The sequence below is a fragment of the Enoplosus armatus genome, chromosome 12 (genome assembly GCF_043641665.1).
Source record: "Enoplosus armatus isolate fEnoArm2 chromosome 12, fEnoArm2.hap1, whole genome shotgun sequence".
NCBI lineage: Eukaryota > Metazoa > Chordata > Actinopteri > Centrarchiformes > Enoplosidae > Enoplosus > Enoplosus armatus.
In genome coordinates, this window is record NC_092191.1 from 12,526,375 (window position 1) to 12,545,143 (window position 18,769).

The 18,769-nt window shown below is 39.3% G+C and overlaps 1 protein-coding gene across 1 annotated transcript in view; it reads left to right on the forward strand.

Annotated features, from left to right (window-relative positions):
- Positions 1–18,649, forward strand: part of hpse2 (heparanase 2) — a 49,770-nt gene extending 31,121 nt beyond the window's left edge. Inside the window, exons 6-12 of the mRNA XM_070916313.1 lie at positions 2,853–2,900; positions 8,869–8,962; positions 9,616–9,722; positions 9,909–10,023; positions 13,482–13,627; positions 15,778–15,924; positions 18,487–18,649. Coding sequence (XP_070772414.1) covers positions 2,853–2,900; positions 8,869–8,962; positions 9,616–9,722; positions 9,909–10,023; positions 13,482–13,627; positions 15,778–15,924; positions 18,487–18,649 — 820 coding nt within the window. The remainder of the gene's footprint in view (positions 1–2,852; positions 2,901–8,868; positions 8,963–9,615; positions 9,723–9,908; positions 10,024–13,481; positions 13,628–15,777; positions 15,925–18,486) is intronic.
- The last annotated feature ends 120 nt before the right edge of the window (positions 18,650–18,769 follow it).

The window sequence follows — 18,769 nt, forward strand, 5'->3', positions numbered from 1 at the left end:
CTATTTATCTATATTAACTCTTCCCACAACCCCCAGATTAACTCTGTATCAGACATTGAGGCTACGATTGAGTGTTACTGCCTGTCTTACTTTGTTGAAACTCCTTTTAGACCAAAAAAAGGCTTTCTCAGTTCTATTGACCAAATAGATGACGCCATCTCTCAAACATATTCATCACTTCCAAAAAAAGTTAAGCCTTTCTGAGCTTTTCTGTCTGTTGGAATGGAAACAAACTCGACTAAAATGGATGCGTCAGTGGCCCGGTACAACAAACACAGACTGAAAATCAAACATCGATGGATATACACAACTCCGTCAGTGTTGGATGGTCCAAATAAAGCGTGACTTTATGGAGAGATGTTTTCTTTTTCCAGAATAAGAAACTACCTCAATGTTATTGAGAGCGTAAAACTTGAATTTAGAATTTTATTCATAAGTACATGCCAATGTATAAGTGGTAACACCTTAAATAAAACTTATTTTAACCCCCCTTATTTCACATTTATAAGCAGTAACATTTATGATTTATAACACACTAGTTGTAAGCAGATATAAGCATTTATTTATGTATTTGTCAACAATTATAACTCCTCCTGTGGGCACCCATAAGTGGAGACTAGGGTATACGCAGATAATGAATGACAATATAGTACAATGCAGTTGTGATAGAGTTATAGTTAAAATTCTTGACAAATGTTGTACATTAATAAACATTTACAAAGTGTCCTTTGCTCTGCTTACAACTATACATTATAGTGTGCTGTAAACAATTAATTAAATGTTTATATAGTGTTTTAAAATGTTATATAGTTACCAAACAAGTTAATTTGAAGAGAAAATACTTCATTCAGATGTTCAGTGTGTAATATATCTAAATGGATGTTTCACATACATGACAATATTGATAATATTGTGTCAAGGTCTAATAGATTTTTTACCATTGGTGAATACACACAGATTAAACACAGCTGTACATTTCATGATTTTTGTAAAACAGGTTAGAGTTGGTTCTGGGCAGTAAGCACCAACGTCAAACATCTACTTTCTGTTCTGGGTGGCTGAAAAGAAGCTGTAATCAATGCTCTGCTAGTCTGCCACCAGAGATTCAGGAGAGTTTTTTTTCTTTTGCACAGGTAACAAGACAATTAGAAGTGAGGGAGGTGGAATGTATATAGAGCTCTGGCTTTAACTGACTTTGTTAAATTGTTAAAGTCCATAAAGTCAAACGAATGTGTGCACGTATGCGAGTGCATGTGCAGATACATGCACAGGAACAGTTTAATGTCTCAGTGTCCCACACACATTTTGACAGGTAGTTGGAAGACAGAGGAGTAAGAATAATTTGATATGTGTCTCCCTCCACTCTGTACTTGAGCTACTTACATCAGTGAAACCATTAGGAGCTGCTGTTTATCTCACTGAGCACAGACAGTTCAAATTTACTCATAAATAAAAGGTGTGTGTTTGCGTGCGCCAGTGTGTGTATGTGTCCGGTACAGTTCAGACTGATTGATGAGCAGCGGAAAGGATGTAGAAGATGAGTGGCGAGAAGAGGAGGAGGAGTGGGAGGGTGAAGAGGTGAGAGCTGGAGTATCCGCAGGTCACGGGTGACACATTTAATGATGGGGTGATTCTTGCGTGTTTGACACTGTTACGAGGGGGTGACTCTTGTGTTTGACAGCCCGACTACTCTGCTGTTCTCAGGAAATAAGATGAATTAGACACTGAGCTGCTCAACAGTTCAAATATCAGAGCTGGACAGACTAAACAAGCCAGAGCAGTGAAAGTTTAGAGACACACATTTGGGCATGTCTGACAAGCTGTTACCCCCAAATATGGAGCGATTTGGGTCAGGTAGTCTAGGAAACACACACATGCACAGATGAAAAAGCTCAGGAGGAGACAGCAGGAGTGACTGTGTATGTGTTTGTGTTCAGGATGAGTCATTCAAAGGTAGACTGCTTTCACTATATTTTTTTTGTGTCCTCAAGAGACGTTTGGAGTTTGTGTTTAACTAACTGAAAGCAAACTTTACTGCAGAAAACACTCAAAGTGCTGTTTCACAAGACTAGAAGGGCTTTAAACAGATTCTTTTCTCACATTTTTGTAGGTTGCAGTTTTATCATATTACCTAAAACACTTAATGTGAAGTGAAGACACAGGTAAACTTTTGATGTTTCAAAATCAAGCATTTATTATTGTGTCATGTATACAACTACAACACCACAAACTGATATAAGCCAGATCCAGAGTGCTGCGTATACATTTTCAAACTAAGATGTTCATAATATGTACAGCGTAAAAGAAAATGGGACTTTTTCTCAACTGCGCAACTGTAGATCTTTGGTGTCTAGATAACCAAAATGTAACATATGATTCACAGCCATACATTTGTTTCATATGCATGTTACTTTTAATTGAATGAAACACTGTAGATATACATATCAACCTCCTCAAAGATTCAGTAGTGGAAAATTGTGATTTACTCTACTTAAACTAGATTTTGCACTTCCTGGTTCAACATTAGCACAGTGGTGAACATATGCAGTCTTTTTTAGTGCACTGGACGGTTAAAATGGACATTTTTGGTGAATTCACCTTTTACTTTCCAAATAATTTGGGGTAAACAAGGATGTGTCGACAGCTTGTATTACTCCCCGTCTGTCTGTCTGCACTAGATGTTCTTGCAAATTTCCACATCCTCAGTTCTTTGCAGTTAGGTTGGTGGGTAAAATGTTATCATAATATTAATCGCCATGACTATGAAAATAAGACCCAGGTTAAATTTGTCTTCGTGTTTGAGGAAAAAATGCCGCTCAGGTAAAGATGACTCTTGTTTTTCTGACTTTCAGATTCATGAAGAATGCTGGCTCTGTTGTAGATGCAGTTACGTGGCAACAGTAGGTATTTTACCCTTTTTTTTCTATTTTATTATTTTGCCCGTAAAAAGTCCCATAATCAATGTGCAGTCTTCTAAAACAATAGACTACTCACTTGATTAATCATAAAACTAATAGCACAGGCCATGTTTTATCACCACATTGTGTATATGCAGTAGCCAGTAATAATCGTTAATTATTAACATCACTGTTGCTGAGAGAGACTGATGCATAATGTGGAGAACTGTGTTTATCCTGTAAGTGGAACAACAGGAAGAGGAGCCTAAGACAGTGTGTGTTAAATTAGTAACACCTGCCATTTGTCTATTGCACATCCTGTTGGAATGCATACAGACATATCAATGGTTTGATCTTTTCCCCCCATGTTTTATCTGTATGTCTTTACACAAATGTAAAAAGACACCCACTGTAAGCTCAGACGAGCCCTGTGTGACTGAGTGAGTGGTCATTAAGGTGAAGGTCACATCTAATTAGGAGAAATTAGAAGAAACGGAAGGAGGCAGGGCTGTTAGTAAGTCTTAGAAAAACACCACCCACACTGTTAAAACCAAACCATATGCTCTGGCTCATTCCCTCTGTCAATTAGCCTGTTTTACACTAGAGGTCCAGATTCCAGTCTACCCAGGCTGCGTGACAGAAACTCTGACCTCTACAAAAGAAGCCAAACTAATAAAAGTGGAGACCACTCATTAACACGTCTACGACACAGGTTTTACTCCACAGCAGCTGGCTCGACTTGTTGTTGAATTGTAGGTTGGAAACGCAGCATTCATTATAAGGTGGTTTAGAGATTCGTATGGATTTGTTAGAGAGTCTGTGTCTGTAGTGATAAAACATGTTGGTTATGTAGTGAAATATTTGTGTACTTCTTGATCATGAAACATTGATATGTGGTTTGTATTATGTTTTGACGTTTTTGTAGTTTCACATTTGCATCTTGTCTCACTTACTGCTTATCCATTTTTGGATTCACCAACAAAACATATGTTTACTCATTCTCTCTTAATCTTCCTGTCTCTTCTCTCTCTTTTCATCTCTCTGCAATATTAGGTTTTCGTTTACTTTATAGAGTGAGTGTGCCCATTTTCCAAATATCCTGGCCTGGATGTCTGGATGCACAAGTTGTTTTTTTTTTCTGTTTTCTTTTCAGAGCACTTTAATCATAACGCATATATTATTATTATTTCAAGTAAGTTAAAGGGTCAGTTCACCCAAATAATGAAAAAAACATTTCCCCCAGAGATGTGTATCCATGCAGACTGTTTTGATTTTATTATCCTCAGCAATACAGGGGAGAATTTAATTTAAGGTGCTCACATGACATGAAAAAAAGGACATCTCTCCCCAGTAACAGCGTCCCCATCACCCTGGATAATCTACAGAACACACTGTCAACAGAATTTGTTCGGTAGAAAGTCGTTTCTGGAGAGACATGTTCCTGTTGAATTTTTTGAATGTCATCAGCAACAACTATGATAGATTGCCATAAACCTTTTCACAGACATTAATGAGTCCCAGAGGATGAATCTTAACCACTTTGATGATCCCTTGACTTTTCCTCTATAGCACCAACCTGAGGTTGACTCTTGTGGTTTTAAATGAAATATAAATGAGTTATTGGATGGATTGCTGTAAATTTTGGTACAGACATTCATGTCCTCCTCAGGATGAATTGCTTTCGAACACCATTGAACCGCAGTGCTGTGCCTAACTACAGCACAGCCTCATAGAGCCGCTAGCATGACTGTAGGCTCTTAGTCTTGTTTCAGGGCTGTGAGCAACAAAAGCTCCTTTCACCTCTATTGTATTGGCTATATATGTTTATGGATATATCAAACCTGAGAAAATCAAACCAGAACCATCTGTATGATTGGATATCATTAGAAGTAAGTGAGAAAACACCCTCTAACTTTAACTATATTGAACACGTTCTGCCTTACCTAACAGGGGCTGCTTCATGGTGAGAGAAATAAGCAAGTCAAAAGTGTGTGACCAGACAGCTGCCAATTCTCGCTGTGAAAATATGAGCAAGAACAAGACAAATTTACGATTCCCTGTTTAGATGCCCCTGAGCAACACACTTAATGTGAGCCCTAATTGTTCCAGCAGTGGGGTATTAGTGGTCTGAACATCTGAGTGTGAAGCAAGCAAGCAAAATAAAATACGCTGCTAAACTCATTTTTAATAATAAAGTGATGAAAGGTGCACTTTAATGAGCCTTGCTTTTGAAAATGAGCGCTTCTTGTACTTAACATTATGGCCTGAAAGTGAATCAGAAGCATTTTTACTTTGTTAGGAACGTATATGTCGTCAGTTTTACTCTTTGTAGTTACATGGTCACATTTTAAACGGCCCAGGATGAGACATTATACCCACATCTTTCTTGTTCATTGTCTGGATGACAGTGGTACTGCACGGCAGAGAGCGTGGTGTGCTGGTATTTATAGCTGAGGGGAGAAAAAAGAGATGTTAAAGATTTGTGATCTCCTCCTTTCTTGTCTATTAATCGCAGAGGTACTGTAAATTTACTGATAGCATTCCTGGGGGAAGCCACATATCCTTCAACTGTTACGTAATAACTGATGGTCCACAGCAAGGAACACATCCCCTTCTGACATTGCTACCCCTCCGCTCACCCCAAATCTCTCACTACACTTTATGTGCAGTTATTACAAGTAAACTGTTGTAGTCTATACTCATGCTTTACATGAATTCTTCCATTTTACTCCACTAAAGTAGTTACTAGTTTTACAAACAATGCAACATTAATGTTAAAGGAACCATTATTCTTCAGTGCTTTTGTTTCCATCTTTGGTATTGATGCTCTTCCCCCTCTGCTTCCATCGCTTCCTGTCTTATTTGATCACATCTTTTTCTCCAGTCTGTACCATATTTCTGTGTTAATAGAGTGGTAGAGAGTTTTGTTAGTGAGCTGTCTTTGATGCGGTGTTGGCGCTCAGTGAGAGCTGTGTAAAACAAGCTGACCAAGTGGGTCTCTGCCTGAAAACATTCGGACACAGTGTTCATTTTTGCAATTCTGGTCAGAGTGGCAGCTAAAGTATCGTGCCTAATTTTCGATGAACAAAGGAAAAGTTCATGGTTCTGTTTTAGGAGCTAAGACTTGTGCAATTGTGTGAATACCAAGTTATGATCCCCTCAGTCCTGGTCAAAATACTTGAAGAGTTTTCTTCTTCATTTCTTAATGGGGTTTCTGCTCTAATGAACTGCCAGACTTGAGTGTTTAGTAAAGAAAGCTAGCAGATGCATTTATAGACTGTAGCTAAAATTCCCACTAGTACTGATTTGTAGTGCACCATATAGCAATAATAACCTTTATTCTGTTTCCATATATGAACTGGAATTTCTTTCCCTGGGATCTGGACTGAAGAATTATTGTGTGCTCTCTGGAAAGATGACAGGATAACCAAATAATTTGTGTAAAGCTATGACTTAATCCGTGCGTTGTTTACAGTTTGAGGCCAGGAGCTTGGGACTTTTCCAACACTGTGACGAAAATTTCAACGAGGTTAAGCTCAGATTGCAACACTGCTTCAACAACAAAATTCAGCTTTTTTTCTCAGCGGTTTTGTTGACACAAACAGCGGTTTTGTTGACACATTTGTCAGTTTTCCCAAACGGGTTCAGAAGAAGTTTGACCTTTTGTTTGGGACTCTTTTGATGCTTCAGTCATGATTATCTGGTCTTACTGTCTACTGGCCTTATTAGTCACAATACAGTGAGATTCTTCTTTGGCTTTCCCCCTCATTTAATTAGTTCAACTTTTGATTGGGGTGTTGTCTGGTTTTAGAAAAAAAAATTGGCACAAAATATTCGCAGCTTTAAGCAGGACTAATCCGAGGTGATCTGTTATTTTATCGATAACATTTGTTGCTTTAGAAGATTCAGAAGAGAAATCTGCTGTGCTGTGCTAAATAACAGCTGTTACATCTGTGTCTGTTATTTATTTTATTATGTCATCGTGCTATAAAACTAATACAAATGAATGCAAGTCGACTGAAAGATTGAGCAATTACGTGATGGATTTTGTGCCATATAGTGCCTCCACATGAGTAGTTTTAATCTTATGCTTTCAACTTTCTCTGTTATGTGCCTAGGCCAGTGTTTTTGCCCTCATATGACATTATTGGATTATAAACTTAATTTTCCACCATTGTGATGATGTTATTCTGCAAATCCAGGTGATATGAAATGAACGATCACCCCACAGGGCTGGATATTCATAGGTGGATGTCAATTACATCCTTAGCATTTAGTATTTATACCCCTGAAGTTAGCATTCGAATCACGCTGCTTTCTGCTGAGAAGTAAGTGATAAATATTTAGTGAAGCAGTGACATTCTGGACTATTATAGATCAGTTCATCATAATGGTGCTGGACTACTGAGAGAAGATAAAAGAGACAGTATGTTCCAGTTTCAACTATGTTTGAATGAGAGGTTGTAGTATCTGTCCAAATGATAAGATTTTCTCTTTTAGAGCCTGTAAGATCTGGATTTACCTGATGATTGAACCTTTAAACATTTTGAGGTACACTGTCTGATTCTGTTATTGTGTCTATCAGCGCTCTCTAACTCCCAAGTTTTGAAATTCAACACAGGAAGTTTGCCACGATAACTAAACCAGGCAATGTATCTGTAACTGTTACCACTTTTAACAGTGTTGTGTGGTCTTATGATTTTGTTGATAGCAATTTCTCCAGGTGTTAACACTTTTTTTTAACTGTTTATACCAATCATAAATAACCAATCATAAGTAACTTCACCTACACAAGAGAGTCAACTACAAAATGTACTGACTGATTGATCGATAGGCTGTCATTTGTTTCAACACATACTACAGTTGGATTTTAAGACTCATGCAACAGATGTCTTTTTTTCGTTCTCTTCTGCAGTGCAAATAAGATGTAAATGTGTTTTATGGTGCCTGAAACATGAACTGTGTGTGTGTGTGTGTGTGTGTGTGTGGCTGTTGCTCTCTTGTTTTCCTCTCTTGGACTCTTGCAGGAGATGTTGGAGAGGCTTTCTGTCTGCCCACAGGGTGACGTTCCTCAGGACTTTGGCTCTAACTACCAATAAATTCTCCTCTCATCATGCTCTCTTAACGTCATATCTCATTATCATCTCTCTCTGTGTCTTTATTGCTGACACACACACACACACACACACACACACACACACACACACAGAATCACCATAGATGGATCTTCATTGTGCTTCCAATTCCTCTCTCATGCAATCCCACATTTTGACGTAGAATTGGATTGTCAGAACACTAAAGTGTAACTGGATATATCAGTCCCTGTTCATCATAGCTGTTGTAGTGTAATGATGTATTGTGTACTACATATATGAGACAGATGGAAATGATACTTAGTGGTTTGGATTTTAAACCTGCAGTCTATGAAGAGCTGCAATTGATGGGTAAACCTGTGCTAGTGTCGCATTTGTGACGTTTCACTTTCTTGTTGTTGTTTTACAGTTAAAACGTCATTGATCATAGGATATTATTTACCAAAGTGATGAAGGTAGATGACACTGGGATTGTCAACTGCACAGGTTTGACCTAAAGAAACTGTACAACATTTTTAGTGACATGAAATATGAAGAGTGTCTTACTAACAGTAAATATGGTGAATAGATTGTAAAGCCTTTTGACTTGACTTGCCTTTTTTAGTGTTTCATGACCATCCAGCATGGAGAAGGATATCATACAAATATATAATATATAGTTTTAACTATACTTTTTAACTTTAAATTTTGAATTGATTTGTGAATAGGTTAAGCACGTTTGTGGATGCTTGAATGGATGGATGGAGAATCACAATGAAGCTCGTACATTTCAGTTTATTTTTTACCATCTCTGCATAATAATAATATGTTTGTTGCTCACATTGTAAAGCATGTACGAGTGTTTCTCTCACAGCATCTTCCTTGCATTTCCATTACAGTTATTACATGGATGGCAGAGTGAACAAAGTGGAGGACTTCCTCAAAACTCGTCTGCTGGACACACTGACAGAGCAGATCACTAAAGTCACCAAGGTACTCACGTTTCCTAAAATTTAACTTCTACTATAAATAATGTCAGTTTATATATTCTGTATGTACTATATACTTTTTAGTGATGAAACGCCACATGTGCAAACCACATGACTTGAGCCCTCAGGGTGAAATGGCTGTGTCCACCATGAGGTAATGTTATCAACTTTAGCTGCTGTGGCAGACTTGCTGAGTTATAAGAGATGAACAGCGCCAAAGAGCCTCAGGGAAAAAGAAGCAATCATTCCCGAGAACAAAACTTAAAACATTCAATGAAATGTAATGGGAGTGGGATTCTCCTGTGCATTACCACTCAGCCAGTTAGTGAGTCAGTTAGATTAGGTTTTTGTGTTACGTTTGTGTACATGTGCATTGTTTTTCTGTGTTTATTTGCATATGTAGAAATGTTTTGTTGCCAGCTATAATGACTTTCCATCAGCTTGCAGAGTCACTAAAATGAGAAAGGCCTTCAGCACAACAAAAAATAGTTCCTCAGCAACATGGCAATTTACCTGGTCTAAACACGCTAAAAAGTATGATCTATTTTAATGGTCCTGTTAAAATATATTTGAATCTAAATTATGCATTAATTCAAAGGAAAGTGAAGTCCAAATGGAGCTTTCACAAAGTTGATTTCAGCGTGGATTTTATTGCAGGTTGTGAACACACATACTCCTGGTAAGAAGGTGTGGCTGGGTGGACTGGGGCCGGCGTGGGCAGGAGGCATCAGTAATCTCTCTGACACGTACGCTGCTGGCTTTCTGTAAGTACTGTTATCATACTGTCGCTTCTTCAGAAACCATTGTGGTGTGTTGAAAAGATAATGATACCAGCTGCACAAGATACCTTTCATATTTGTTTAGAAAAAAGTATTTATTCTCTATGCATTATGTACTGTTCCATTCCTGATATTCTTCTTTCTGTGTACATGTGTCCGTATGTATTCCAGGTGGGTGAACACGCTGGGCATGGCTGCTCTGCAGGGGATTGATGTTGTCTTGCGTCACTCATTCTTTGACTATGGATACACACACCTTGTGGACCAGCACTTTAACCCTTTACCTGTAAGTGTCTTAATTTCAGTTCAACAAGGATTTGAATAGGTATTGGTTCACATTGTCAGGGCCTCAATTCACCCTTCATCATCATGATAACAAGGATCTGACCTGAGCAGTCCTGTTGCGCTCCGGACCTTTTCTGCAGCAGACCCAGTGCCTCGATGGCACCTCTTGCTCTTTTCCCGTGGGAGCTATTAGGTGAGATGAAAGGCGTTTAGTGGTGATGAGTGGTTAGACGCGGGGGCGAAATGCCATGTAACCTTAGCCTTTTGTCAGTAGCTCAGGACAGTGTCACTGCTCCCCTCAACCCCCTTCACAACTGTGTGCTTCTCTGTGCGGGGACGGTCGGCCGGTGAGAGATCTGCAACCTGAGATGCTGATACTGATAACAGGCCTGTTAGTAAAATAGCCTGCAACACTGTGTGAAATGGAACTGCCCAATCCCAAGTTCCTCAGTGGTTCGGTCTGAATCATGCAGGGACAGAAATACAACAAGCTTAGTCCACAACGCTGTATTAATAATGGTTTATTCAGTTGTGCATGATCAGTCAATGAGGGGGAAATTAACACAGATATGTAGGAAGCATACTTTTATAGTCTTCCTTTATTGTACTCAAACTTGAACATGAGATGTTCCTTGGTAATTTATTTCTTTTAAAAAAGGGGGAGTGTTGTCTTTAAACTGATCTCATTTTGCTGGGAAAAAAATAAAGTGTGAAGGAGTGATAAAATGCTGCCATTAGCCAAGTTCATAAACAAGATTTATTAAGTTCATAAAAAGGGGTTTGTATTAAGCTGAGGCAGAGCAGGGGTGAGAGGCTCACATTAAGGATGTGTACAGTAAATCATTGTTTCTGCAATAAAGAAAAAAGATGATGGAATCAAGGCATTAGTCAAACATTTGTTATTATTCAAGATTCTTTTATTCTTGCTTTGGTCAGAAATAGCTGCTAGAATGAATATTGGCAATCCCAAAATACCATTTTAACCGCTAATGTTATTGGGCTCATGAACTAATCACTTCTGCAAAATCTGACAATAATTCTTCACTAAATCCCTCATTAGGCCTCTGTAGCGGGCATGCACTTTCTTCTGCCTCACAAGATATTAAACAATCGAGAAGGCTTCATTTTTCTTCGCTCTTAGTCTCCATTATTGTTCTGGGAATGATGGTCTCCCGCTAGGCTCACAATGCTTTTAACATGGCTGGATGTCTATACACTACACCAGCCTACCTGCTGAGAGAATTCACTGCAGGGCCAACCTGTCCTCTGCATGGGCAAATTTATGACCTGGCCCCTTCCCCTATAGGATGACTCCCCCATTGGTAGGATCCAGTTTAAGCCCCCCGCCCACTGAATGACTCTACCACTTCACCTTTTTCGACACTTATCCCCTCCCTTTTTCTTATTTGCTCTTCGGTCTCTATCATCCTCTCTTTTCCTGTTTTGTTTATACTCCACGCGTGCCTGTTGTCTCCCTCCAGAGGTGGGTTGTAAACTCCTAAACTAAAGTGATGGTTGTTCTTGTCCGAGATTCGTTCTTTGAGAACAGAAATGTTAGTATTTAGTGTCTGGCAGCAGGCGAAGGCATATTGCTCATGTCTGAAAAGATTGCCCTTCAAATGATCTGAGAAGAGAAAATGTTTCCAGTGAATAAATACAGTTGTCTAGACCTCATATACATAGAAAAAATATTAATTTCTCAGATACAAAGCAGGGTGCACTTATAATTTAGCCCGTTTCTAACAGCCCCTTTTTAAACCCTCCGACTAGCAGGCCGTCATGACTCTGCATATTGTGGGTACACTACACATATTTTTACCATTTCCTAGATATGTGTTTCTGTTCATTTTTAACAGCTGTCACCTTTTTATAATTCTATGGGAAACCCAATTAGAGCTTGCTGAAGATTGTTAACTTCTTCATGGAGTTTAATTAAAAACACTAAAATGTTACATTTCCCGTTAGATGCGGTGTAATAGTATAACCTCATACTTTGATGTTTGGATTTTTAGGGATTAACAGAGTCTCAACCAGGCAGTCTGACTCTCATTTGCCCTATTTAGCTAAACATTAAAGGTTAATTGTTATTCTCCTCGTTATCGTCCTCTTATTCCCTCATCTGTGCAGCTGAGGTTTGATTGGTCTCTGGTGTATGGTTTTACTTTTCTGGAGTCCTTTACTTGTGCCTGCCTGTCTTTGCTCTCTATTTCTTGGTCTAAACGGTATTTTGATTCGATCTCAAAGTGATGGCTGTTCCTCTAATTGATGTCTGTCTTTCTGTCTGTCTGTCTGTCTGTATCCAGAGAAGGAGAGTTGGGGACAGAAAAGACAGACAGGCAATTAGACAGGAAAACAGGCAGACAGTCAGACCGCCGAGGATTTAGGACCAGAAAATGTCAGTATTATGTCACGGCAATTCCTGTTCTGGTCAGAGATTTTAACACAGCAGCAGTTTAAAATGTATCAATTTATTGATGGTTTCTTTTACTTGTGTTTTGAAATTTAAACACAAAGCAAGAGTCACAGAGCAACAACTCCGGCCATGTTTCAACTCCAACCTCATAACCGTTCTTTGTTTTATACCCTATGTATTAATCATAGATCACAGTCCTGGCCATACATTCATCCACCCATCCCTCTGCCTGTGGCCAGCACTATACAGTTCCATACTGTGCTCTGCTTCTTCGATGCCTTGGCAGCAAATTAAGTTAAAGCCCGCATGGAAAAAAGAAGCCCTTAAATGTTGCCATATGCAGGATTGCATGGGAACTTCCTGAGGAACACATGTTGTTCTGGGTCTCTTGGAGAGGTGTTGAGTCTGTGTAGTCTATAGAGTGAGACTCAGTATGGTGGACCACTCAACAATGATAACAGAAAACAGCAATTCATGACAGAGCATAATATTTTGCAAAAATGTCATATTTAAGATCTGTCAATTCTGAACGGGTCAGCGGTTGTTAGATGCAATGTGACATGTTACATGGGACAATCAGATCCAACTTAATGTTGAGTGTGAAAGTGCTGACATATTTGGACTTGACGTTTTGGTCTTTCTTCACGCTGCCACAGACTAGCTGCTCTGCTGGCACATTCTTAATTCTCACAGTTTGCGAAACGTAATCTGTTTCTACCAGGACATTTCGTGGCTGAATAAACAAAATGGAGACTAGCAATATTTCCTTTCAAGGGAATTCAGAATCCAACATTTCTCTAATAAAGGGTCTCTCTCAATAAAAATCCTTGTGTTAGATTTACCCTTACTTTTAAATGCAGTGGAGTTGGCAAAGCTTTTAATCTGTTTCCCTTTAAACTTCCTTTCCACACCTGCTTGTTTTTGCTTTGTATCTTTAAACAACATCCAGATGAATCCTATAATGAGCATTATGATGATACAATTAACCCATGCTGTCATAAAAGTGATGCCAAATGTGTGTGTCTGTGTCGGTGTTGCCCTTCTAGGATTACTGGTTCTCTCTGGTATTCAAGCGTCTGGTTGGTCCAAGGGTTTTAGCTGTGAGGGTGGCTGGACTGCAGAGGAAGCCGCAACCAGGACGAGTGATACGAGACAAGCTACGTATCTATGCCCACTGTACCAGCTACTACAAGTACGTGCTACACCTGAACCACCGTGGATTAGTTTGTAACCTGCACTTAAACACAGCGAGAGTGTACATTGTCATTGTATACTGTGGGTTTTTTTTTTCATTTGAGGCTGACAGATGACAAAGCACACATCCCCTTAGCCTCTCCGTGATGTGTAGCAATACTTTGAGAATGTCCTTAAAGATTTAGATGGAAAACAGACGTTTTCTTCTCCGTGTCCTCCTGCAAACACCTGAGGCTCAGTGGGGAAGAACAAAATCCCCTGCCGACCCATTCGGCTTCCCATAAATAAGCAGACGGCAGACACCCGCTCATTCACAGCTCAGAGCCTATAAAACTTAACGGGTATCACTTATCAGGTGTGTGGGTTCTGTCTCCCTGCCGTCAAAGAGCCGCTGAAAGGTGTGCTAGGCCTTTATCCCATCTCGGATTGGCTGGAGGGGGGTATTCGAGGGGGAGTGGGGGGGGGCACAATAAGGCGGTCTGTGCCGGGAGGAGATAAAGAGTGCCACCATGGCCTGTTCAAGGTTATCATTTAACCCAGGCCAGTGGCTGTCAGCACCAGGCTAGACTTACGGCCTTACTCTAGACAGGGCTCGTTTACAGGTGGAGCATCTCTTAGAAAAATAGTGGAGGGCTGCACAGATAGACGTTCAATGGATCGAGCCGCAGTTGCATAACGGCCTGATGACATGCACGCAAATATTTGAAATAGTTGTCAACAAGTGAACTCACTCAGCCACCTGGTATGTATGATGAATTTGGGAGTAAAGAGATGCCCATGGTATGATCAGACAGTGAAGCACTAAGGCAGTCCCTCTTGAATCCCAAGCCATTTTACTTGCCAGTTTTTCTGCCACACTGTGGTTTTCAGTCAGCCCTTAAGTGGACGAACCATCGTAGTCTTAGTGGTTTGAGTGCACTGTGGAAGACAGCCAGTGGTTTGAAAAGTCTTTGCAGATTAGATATTTGACTTTCACTGCCCTTTTACCCCTTTTAGTGGTTTGCATGGCAATTCTTTCACTTTCCAGCGATGCTCCAACATCAAACAGCATCAACACATGTTTATGTTCCTGGTTTGGATCTCTGAGAACCTCATCATTTGAGAGGCCTGAGAGGTCATTATCTCTCCCTCCATCTAAGCATCTGATCTATCACTCGGAGCCATGGTCCACGTTTCTCAGAAACAAGAGCCAGACTGCATTCCCATCAAAAGTACACTGTATTTCTCTTGGTAAAAATATTGAATATTAGAAGTCTTGCAGGGGTAATGAAATAAATGACTCACCCTGTGCCCATAAGAACCAAGATAAACATCAAACCAAAGATTGCTTTAAAGATTTTGGGACATGAGATTTTGGGGGTGGTAACTGGGAGAGATGTCTACCAGACCGTTTAGCCAAAGCACAGCCCTGACCCCGAACACCGAGGCCGACATGTGGTATTCACTACAGCAGTGTTGTCTTTGTCCTCATATCTGGGCCCTTATTAGATTTTATCATGTTTGTCTTATCTGCCTCGCTTAGTTATTTACCTCTGGTCGGTATCCCTATCAAGTTGTGTCCCCAGTGCTTTTCTCTCAGCCGAGGGACTCAAACACTGTTGTCTGTGTAACTCAAGAAGTGTTGCCCGTTGTGTTCACACCCTTCATCAGATCCTGGACTATACAGCGACAGCTTTTAATATTGGATAGTGTACGAGAGAAGCAGATTTCTGCATCAGATAGCCTTTATAGGGATGATAAAGGCTTCGGAAATGAAATATGGTTTATTATGGTTCATACTAAATGTAGATGATGGGTCTTAGGCCATGATAGAGGACGACTTGCTGCATAATGGAATTCCATTCTTGAGCAGGCTTTATCTTATTTTACTATTTTTCTGCAAGCCTTTTGATCCAGATTAGATCAAGGAGTTGTGGTTTGATCCTATTGCTATATGTGATAAAAGAAAATACAGTATCAAAGACTTTCTTCTCTTTGTAGTCATCTTTAATTATAGTGAATTGCATTCAACGAGGCAATGAAATCTATAACAAATCCAGCAAAACAGATGTGGAGAGGAGCCCTTTTTTTTTGCTTGTTGTGTCCTGATTGTCCTTTCTTAAGGTAAAAGAAAATGTGATGTTGTTCTTCATTTTTTTATGATACCAGTCATAAATATGTGAGAGGGTCCATAACAATCTACATTATCAACCTGCATCGGTCGCGAAAGAAAATCAAGTTGGCGGGGACGTTACGGAACAATACTGTCCACCAGTACCTGCTGCAACCCTACGGCACTGACGGACTCCGAGCCAAGTTAGTATCTCCTTCTCTGTCTCGTACACATGCACACATCCACACACACAGGGGCATTGGATAATTGTTTTCTATCCAAACAGCAATGTGGTCTTTTCATAGAGTACCCCGTTCTATTCATTCATGCTGGTCAAACAAGACAAATGCACTAGTGAGAGACCCAGTTTGCCAAAGCAGCTGTACAAGTCTTCCAGTCCCGTCATTGCTTGCATAAAAAAAACAAAAACAAAAAAACACTTTTCCACATATTTTTCCTCTAATGATAAAAACCTTGGTCCAAGCAGTTTTTCCAAAAGTAATTATATTGCAAAGGTCTGAAAGGCGTTGAGATGAAGGTTAGGGATAATGAGAATTTAATAAAGAACTTTATGGCTTCAGTTATTAGATTTTTTTCCAACCTTAATGTGTGTTAAAAACTGGCCCTTCGAAGGCTCAGTGAATGAATTTTAAATCAACAATGGGTGTTGGGCTTGAGTTATATAATTCATGCAGAGTCGGCATGATGTGTGACTACACACCACAAAACATGCAAATATACGTTTACATGCAACAGCATCTCCGTGTCTTTGTCTAGACTGTAGATAGCTTAAGACAACAAATAATAAATAAATAATAATAAATAAACCCTTGTCCTTTGTCAATGAAGAACCATTAAGGCTAGCTATTAATTAATTCATTAATATTTACTGAAACTTGCCATCTTAGTTTTACGAAACACTGACTAAGCCCACAGCCTTTCAATGAGTTCCAATGTGTTTACGCCTCTTTGTTTGAATCAGTTTTTATAGCCTGCGACAGATGTTTTATGGATTTTTACGCCCTTTTATATTTCTGCCATTTTAACTCTAAATTCTGTTTTACTAACTACGATATATTACACTTTATTTAACAAGGTAATATAATTCATATTGCCTGAAAACATCCCTTAAAATTAGAGTTTTATGCTCTCAGTCTCTTCCTCTCTCCTTTAAACCCTGGCCTGTTATTGTGACTCAGACTTAAGCCTCAAATCCTGGAATAACAGCCTAATGACTCAGGACTGTGTGTGTGTGTGTGTGTGTGCGTGTGTGCGTGTGTTATACGATACCTACATACAGCCTTAATTGAGGCTCAGGCATGATCCTTCAATAACAGCATAATGACGGAGGATGTTTTAGGTGTTAGAACAGGATTGCAAGCCAGTTAATAGGAGAACAAGCTAACGATGGGCCTTTTTCAGGCCTTGAATGCTTTCCTGTACCACCGGCAGCGCAGGGGGACTTTTATGAAGAATTTAGCAACACCAGATGTCTATAAATTTGTCTGAGTAGTGGGACTTTTTAACACTTGCCAAGTATTGGGGTCCATGTTTAAGGAAAGCAATTCAGTTTTATTCATAACTTCTACTTATTTGCGCATAATTGCATTTGATATTTTATTGAATTTGAGGTTCACGTAAAAATATCCAAACCACTGGACTTAATCCCTTTATTATTGTGAAATTTCCTAACAGCAGCATTTTAAAGTTGAAAAGTTATGTGTTAAAGGTGATACTACAGTACAAATACTGTATAAAGATAGATCATTATTAATATCACAATTACTGATAGTTCATATACTTATATTAATATTAATTATTATATTATTATTGTACAATCTTTTTGTAATAATTATCCTTATATACGGCCCACTCTCCATCTGTAAAAGGGTGCACCTAAACTTAATACTGTGACGTGTTATAGCTACTCTTCAAAATTATTTCATTGTTTCAGCGTTTTGTTATGGAAAAACTATTACAAAATCTTATTGATGCCATGTCAGGAATTCAATGAATGAAGCTCTGTTCTCTGCAAAGAAAGTTCAGAAAGGAGAAATGTTCGCATCTTGTAATAAGGCAAAGCTACATGTGAGCATTTACCTAACAGGTTTAGGTTAGCAGCACTTACTGTACATCTAGTTATTGTTGCAATGAATCATCCCTACCCAGAGTACAAAGGAAAAGAAAGCTTGTTCAGCTGTTTGCATGCTAGCTTATTTTACTTTTACCCTGTGAAATGTTGTTGTTGATTATACAGTATTGCAGCATTCTGTGTCTCGGCAGGGGTGTATTTTAGGAACAGGACAAATTAAATTATTTCCAAATAATATTTTTAATAGAATTTGTCTTTAAAAACCTTATTGTTGTAGCTCTATAACTTGTACTGCAAAGAGTAGGAGTAGTGATTGTTGCTAAAGTAGAATAATTTCTTTACTTTAAGTCTTTAAAATGTACTATTTCAGTGCTGTTGACTCCAAACTGTTAGTGGAGAAATAGGATAGATTTCACTCAATGCAGTTTCCACTCAAAAAGTCAGGTTGTACAACAGCGCCCCCAAGTGTACAACAGACAGAATCATAACCCTGAAGGCTGAAGATGCATGAAATGATCCAGATTTGCTGTCTTTTGTTGATGAGGTAAAAAAAAAAACCTCATTAACTGCCTCATCTTTATTTCACATATTTTACTACAACTACGGGTTTTATGTGTCAGAAGGTCTTTGGTGCTGCGACTGAAGCCGCCTGTACCTCCTCTTCTCTTTGCAGACATGTCCAGCTGAACGGGGAGAAGCTATTTATGGTGGACAATGAGACATTCCCAGAGTTGAAGCCTAAGACATTGAGGGCTGGACGGACAATAGCCATGCCTCCCATGACCATAGGCTTTTATGTAATCAAAAACATTAACGCATACGCCTGCCGACGATAACATTGACTCCATTGACTAATCCACCAACCCTCTGCTAGCTTGACCCAAAGCTTAAGAAGCAGTGTGGCTCTTCATTTCTTTTTTTCACCTTTCTGGGAAAACACAGGGAGGTCGGAGTAC